We start from the raw sequence: 7,441 nt of genomic DNA, 5'->3' as shown, positions 1-7,441 counted from the left end.
GGACATTTTCATGTCCCCTACCTCTCTCTCTGGCAAGTACACATGCCCTATGGCAAAAATAAAAGCAAATAAATAAATAAATATAGAGCCAGTGGTGTAGAGGTTAAGGCAGCTGGATTCCACGTGGCCAACTTTGCAGTTCGAGTTCCAGACCTGGGAGCTTGAAAATCACTCCTCCTGAGCAGTGATTTCTCACTTTTCCTGGTTAACGCACACACACTATACAAACAACAAATAGATAATAAGAAATAAGAAAAAAAAGACTACATAGCAACACATTTATATCGAAGAATGTAGTTTGGATCCTTGACACCCTGATTTGAACTTGTGCCCCAAGCTGCAGGTGTCCCTGTAAAGGCTAAGCTGGCTATACGACAGAACGCAGATCACAAAGATCATTCACCATAGATAGGCAGGACCCAAGAAGAGAGGACTCAGAAGGGTCTGGCTCCCTCTCCCAAACCCATCCAGTAGATGTCACTCACTCCCAGAGGCGACTAACTAAAAGATGTGACAAGAGAACTACGCCATGGAAGTGCTTTGCTGAGTGGGATGGGGGCATTCCCCCTACATTTGCCTGAGCTGTTTAACAAACTCCAAACCCTTCACGCTGGAGGAAGTCCTGGCCCTGGCGTTGGGTAGGACTCAGTCCCTGACACAGCACGGGCAAACCAGCATGCGAAGAAATGTCCTTCCTGTTGCATGCCGGTGGGTGTACCAGAAAGCTCCTTTCAGGACGCGGGAGGAGGCAAGCAACTCGGAGTTTCCCCATCACAAAACCGGGCTGCCTGTTACAGAACTGTCGGTCAGACGGTCTACTCGCAAGTTCCTCTGTGTGTGATTCACTTTCGTTGCCTTTAATAATGACTTACTTCCTCCTTCTATTCTTAGCTGTGTCTGAGAGTCATACAAATAACGAATCTATGTACACAGAAAGGACCAGTGTTGAACAGGCTCCCCTGAGACTACTGTGGTGCTGGTAGCGACCAATTCTGGGGACATGAGGCACTTGGTCAAAGCTCCATCTCTCAGGGCTGAGAGATGAGAGATGATGATGATTCTAGCATCAACCTTGAAGATTCTGGGTTTTATTATTTTCTAATAAAATGTTATTTTTTAATACTTGGGTAAGTTACTTCATTCTCTGAGCTTCAGTTTATTCATTCTACCAATATTTATTTAACACTTAGTGTTCTAGGGCTAGCGAATAAAATAGACAAAAGTCAGGGCCAGCAGACGGTGGGGGATTAAGGTGCTGGATTCCCACATGGCCGACTACAGTTCAAGGCCTGGACCTGGCGGCTTGAAAATCACACTGGGCGCATATGCATGCATGCCCAAGATCCCAAGAGGAGAATGGAGAAGGGACTGTCACATGGCTATCCCTTCTAAGGGGTGATTTCTCACTTTCCCTCTCGCTATCTCTGTCTCTCTCTCCAGTGAGTGCATGTACCATAAGGCAAAAATCTCTAAAACAAACAAACAACAACAACAAAAAACTTTCAAAATCTGACATTGCAGCCAAGGGCAGAGGTAACCCAAATATTCCTCAGTGGTGAAAAGCTGGGGACGGGCTATAAAATCGATACACTGCAACCCTAGTCACGCCTCGTCGTGTTCCTCTAGAAGCAATGACAGCAGTGCTTGTGGCCAGACAGAAGTACGCCCTTATCCGACAAGGGCAGCTTTGCCACACAGGCCCCAGCTGACCCCGCCGCACAGCCTGTGCCAACCTCCCAGGGAGGTGATTCACTGGAGAAAGTCGTAGTTGCAGACGTAACATCTCATTCTACACTAATCTCTTAAGGCAAGTTCATTTTGATTTCTGTCATCACCCGAGCCAAGATTTCTCTCGATTCCTTTTGTTCACCAGTAAAATAACATGTTTTTTCATGTGTATCTATTTTTTTTTAAGAGGTTTTTGCTCTAGGGCACATACACTCACCAGAAAGAGAGAGAGACACAGAGAGACAGAAAGCAAGAAATCACTCCCCCAGGGAGGATGCCCACGCTGCAATCCCTTCTCCTCCATTCTCCTCTCGGGATCTTGGGTACGCACTCACACGTGCTTGGCTTGAGTTTAAACCACCCAGTCCGGGACTCGAACCACAGTTGACTACATGGGAGTCCAGAGACGTAGCCATTACGCCATCTGCTGGTCCCAATGTGTATCATTTTATATAGGAGTATCGACAGTTTCCTAGTTTATTCCTGTAGCTATGTAAATTAGTCTGCTATTTCAATTGGAAGTAATCTGAAATAATCTCATTAACGTTTGCTAGTTCTTTTTTTTTTTTCCTTTTATTTGGAGAGGTTTTTGCTATAGGGTGCATGCATTCGCCAGAAAGACAGAGAGAGACAGAGAGACAGAAAGCGAGAAATCGCCCCCCAGGGGGTATGGCTGCGCCTCAATCCCTTCTCCTTCATTCTCCTCTTGGGATCTTGGGCACGCACGCACACGCGCCCGGCGTGAGTTTAAGCCACCGGGTCTGAGACTCGACCTGCAGTCAACTACATGGGAGTTCAGCGACATAGCCATTATGCTAACAGCTGGTCCCAATACTTCGCCTTTTCCTTCACATTTTATTGTGTTGCCGTAGCTATATCTATACCCTTCAATCTTAACGCAAGCCTCCCTTCTCCCTTTGGAATATTACCTTCCAATGTCTTGTCACATTCCTATCCAGAATGTCACTGGAGGGTTTCTACCTCTCATGGGCTGACTTTCTACTTAATGAGGACTCCACGTAGCTATCTCGTGTCTTCGTTGATGATTAGACTCCTATGGTTTGCCAATAGCTAACAGATTTTGAAATCCTTACGTTGAGTACACAGTGATAAATACATTAGATTGTTGGAAAAGTCATGATGTATTTTTCCATGTTTTTCTATGCAAAAATGCATCATGACTTTCCTGACAACTCAATACTTTTATTTTTATTTGATTTTTGTAGTTTTGCTAAAGGGCATGTGTGCTCCTTGGAGAGAGAGAGAGAGTGAGAAATCACTTCCCCTCAAGGGAGATGGCCACACCACAATCCCCTCTTCTCCATTTTCCTCTTGGGATTTTGAGCATGCATACACACATGCCGGACATATTTTTCCAGCCAAGTCCAGGACTCAATCTCCCTTTCAACCATGTGGGACCCATTCACCTTAGCCGCCATGCCATCTGCTAGCCCATAAATGTATATTTACATAGCCACAAGCTTGAGAATGACTTCAGATCTGGACTAATAGGAAAACCCAATTCTCTCTTCCAGTTGAAAACAGAATGCTATTTTCTCTTTCACTGTCTTGCTTACATTTAGAAAATATTTTCTTTCATAACTAATCGGTCACTGCACTAATTAGAGACAGCACATTTGTATAACAAGGAATTTTTTAGACAATACAGGAATAGCTAGATATGGAGACAGCAGAATTTCCTCACATAATCCCAAATTAACTTCAAACAAAAGCAAGAAGTAGTAAGATAAAACACACACACACACACACACACACACACACACACACACACACAAACTTTAAACCACTCATTTTACAGTCTCTATTTTTAAGTGTACTTAGAAGGATAAACTATTTTCACTCCCTATTTAGCCACAGTAGAATTGCTCACTCAGCATAAGTTAGCTATTTGTAGAAAAGTGGTATTTTGAACTTAGTAAGACTTCATAATGTTTGTTCTACCAGTTTTATCACTCAGCCACCCTACAACCCTGAGAAATCACATAATTTCTCTGAATTTCATTTTCTCTCAATAAATATAGTTGCTATATACACATTACTGCCTGTAAGAAGAGAGAAAAATAACTAAAAAACATTTCAAATTGAAAACACAAAATATGTTTAAATAATAGCCTTTTACAATAAATGTAAATTGATTAAAAACAGTAACAATAAATTTGAATGATTTTAACCCTCTTCTTTTTTTTTTAAATTTTGCCAGAAGGCATGTGCACTCACCAGGGAGAGAGAAAAAGAGGGAGAAGTGAGAAGTCATCCTCCATGGGGAATGGTGACACTGTAGTCCCTTCTCCTCCATTTTCCCCTCCTTTCAGGACTGTGAACATACATGCACGTGTGACCAGCATGTTTCTTCTTTTTTTTATTTTCATAACTTACCAGAGAACACACATGCTTGCCAGAGAGACAGAGAGAGAAAGGCGAAGGGACAGTGTGAAAGAAGCCCTCCATGGGAGATGGTCAATCATGCTGCACTCCCTTCTCCTCTATTTCTTTCCCTTTTTGTGGTTTTGGCAGGCATGCACTCACGCCTGTATTGTTTCTCAAGTCATCACATGTGGGACTTGAATGGCACAGTTGGTCACGTGGAATCCAGCTATCTTAACCACCAGGCAATGGGCTGGCCCAATCTACTACTTCTTTTTTTTTTTTTTAAGGATTATTTAATTTATTATTATTATTATTATTATTCTCCAGTTTTGCCAGAGAGAGATAGATAGAGTGAGAAAACAAGGCCACTAGGTCTGGGACTCAAACCATAGTCAGCCATGTGGGAGTCCAGTACCTTAACCACCACACCACCTGGAGCCCCGCCCCCCAATACACTTCTTAAAAGAGTGAATAAAACTAAAATCTATTCTTGTCCCATGTACATAAACTATTGATATGAATCCTTGACATTCTCCTTAATGATTCTATTCTGTTTCCTCTTCTAACTGCATCTACTTAGTTAAACCAAGGGTAAGCATCTATTTTTAAGAAGCACTTATTTTTATTCATTGAATGTGCACATACACACAATTGGTTTTTTGTTTTGTTTTGTTTTCATAGAAACACTTTCTTGAAATTTCATTTACCACTATATTTGAATTAGAGGCAAAAAGGTCTAGAATACAGTGATCTGCAGCTTCAAAAAGCCTATAACATGAGATTGACAATGCAGAATCTCAATCTCCTTATTTTTTAAGAATTATTTAATTTTATTCATTATAATTATAATTATTACTACCATTTTAATTTGCTATCGGGCATATGGGCTCACCAGAGAGAGACAGAGAAAGAGGGAAAGTGAGAAAGCAAGCTGCCAGATCCGAGACTCGAATTGCAGTAGGCCATGTGGGAGTCCAATGTCTCAACTGCTATGCTATCCGTTGGTCCCCCAGAATCCCAGTCTCTTAAAGGTTCGGATCTAGTATGTAAGAAATCTAGTATCGGAACCAACAGATGGTATAATGGTTATGTCACTAGACTCCCATGTAGTCGATTGCGCTTTGAGTCCTGGACCCAGCGGCTTAATCTCACACCCAGTACGTGTCCGTGTGTGCCCAAGATCCCGAGAGAAGAATGGAGAAAAAGGGATTGCGGCATGGCCACCTCTCCGGGGTGGTGACTTCTCGCTTTCTGTCTCTTTATCTGTCTCTGTTTCTCTGGTGAGCACACATGCCTTAGAGCAAAAATTTAAAAACAACAATAAAAAAAAAAAACCCTAGTATCTACCAAACAAGGGGAAAGTTGGTGAAAATAGGAAGAGTTCTCCTACATTGCAATCCACTTTCTCACTTCACTCCTTAGTTATTTTAACTTCCCTTTTCCCTCTTTCCACGGAAATTATGTTTATAAAAGGGACTTATGACGAAAGGATCTCCTCACAAAATCCCAAGACAGACTTTCCCTGAAATGTTCAAAGCTAAGTCTGTCCCAGGCATGGCAGGCGGCTACTCAGGTCTGTGAAGTTAGTAATAGCTACAGTCTTACCATTTCCTTACAAAGTCTCGGGCAACAGGAGCTGCTAAGAGACAAAATAAAGGCACCAGTTAGATTCAATGGGAATAAAGATAAGATAAAATAGCATCACAAAAGACAAAGCAGCAAGGAAAAAAATAACAATTTGGAAAAATAATCAAATTAAACATGGCAAGTCATGTATCAAGATACACCAAGTAAGTGAAGAAGTTAAACATCTTTTTAAAAATATAAGTAGAGGGACCAGCAGGTGGTGTGGTGGTTAAGGCTCTGGACACTCCCACATGGCCACCCACGGTTTGAGTCCTAGACCTGACAGCTTGCTTTCTCACTTTCTCTCTCTCTCTCTCTCTCTCGTCAAATTGAATGAATAAATTAATTTTTTTTTTTAATTTACGTATAGACCAGCTCCAAAGCCTAGTGGTTAAGACAGCTGGATCCCACATAGCTGATCATATAGTTCAAATCCTGGACCTGGTGGCTTGAAAAACATGCTTGGTACATGCACACACATACCCAAAACCCCAATATGAGGGAGGTGGAGGAGAAGAGATTATGACCACAATCATGCCCCATTGGAAGAGTGCTTCCTTTCTCTCTCTGTGTGTCTCTGTTTCTCTCTGGTGAGTACACATACCTTCTGGGAAATATTTTTTCAAATCAAATTAGAGGGGCCGGCAGGTAGCGTGGTGGTAAAAAGGCGCTGGACTCCCACATGACCGACTGCAGTGGAGTCCTAGCGCCTTGTTTTCTCGCTTTCTCTCTCTCTCTCTCTCTCGCTCCCTCTCTGGTCAAATTAAAATAATCAATAAGGTTAAGTAAAATAAGTCTAAAATAATCAAATTAGAGAAAAAAATAGGATATCTCTAGTCACTGCAGTATTTGATAAGCTTTGGATCAAATAGTATTGCTTTTTTTTTTTTAGGAGGTTTTTGCCATAGGGCACATGTGAGCACCAAAGAGAGACAGAGACAGCGTGAGGGAAAGTGAGAAATCACCCCCCAGGGGGATGGCCAAACCACAATCCCTTCTCCTCCATTCTCCTCTCAGGATTTTGGGGATGCACGCACACACACTCAGCATAATTTTCAAGCTGTCAGTCTAGGACCTGAACCGCACAGTCAACCATGTGGGATCCAGTGCCTTAACCACACCATTTGCTGGCCCCCAAGATGTTGTTTTAAAGATAAAATGAGGTTACATTGACTGTTTAGAATGCTCATTGAACATAAGCTACTATGAGCACAATCACTATTAGGTGACTCTAGAACATGTCCAGGAATGTCCCTGCCATATTCCATGACCTTTTATTTTTGAGAGATGTTTGCTATAGGACGCATGCACTTGCCAGAGACAGAGAGAGACAGAGACAGAAAGTGAGAAATCCCCCCAGAGATCAACCTCCCATGATTCCTTATAGACCAGAGCAGGGACTTTAGTTCTTTTTCCCACTATACAAGATGGCAGGTGAAAAAGCTGTGAAGCAGGACACTAAGGAGAAGAAACCTGAAGCCAAGAAGGCTGATGCCAGTGGCGAGGTTAAAAAGGGTGACCCCGTGACACCCCCCACCCCCAGCAGTTGGTTTAATGGCTATGTCACTGGACTCCCATGTAGTCAACTGCGATTCGAGTCCCAGACCTGCTGGCTTAAACTCACGTCGGGCGCGTGTGCGTGCATGCCCAAGATCCCGAGAGGAGAATGGAGGAGAAGGGATTGTGGCGTGGCCATCCC

General features: G+C 42.7%; 1 protein-coding gene across 1 annotated transcript in view; it reads right to left on the bottom strand.

Moving 5' to 3' along the window:
* Positions 1–7,441, bottom strand: part of SPMAP2L (sperm microtubule associated protein 2 like) — a 55,923-nt gene that overhangs the window by 36,912 nt on the left and 11,570 nt on the right. The window contains 1 exon segment of the mRNA XM_006167700.1: positions 5,722–5,755. Coding sequence (XP_006167762.1) covers positions 5,722–5,755 — 34 coding nt within the window.

Source organism: Tupaia chinensis, unplaced genomic scaffold, assembly GCF_000334495.1.
Source record: "Tupaia chinensis unplaced genomic scaffold, TupChi_1.0 Scaffold144982_1, whole genome shotgun sequence".
Taxonomy (NCBI): Eukaryota; Metazoa; Chordata; class Mammalia; order Scandentia; family Tupaiidae; genus Tupaia; species Tupaia belangeri.
This window is presented reverse-complemented; position numbering and strand designations above follow the sequence as displayed.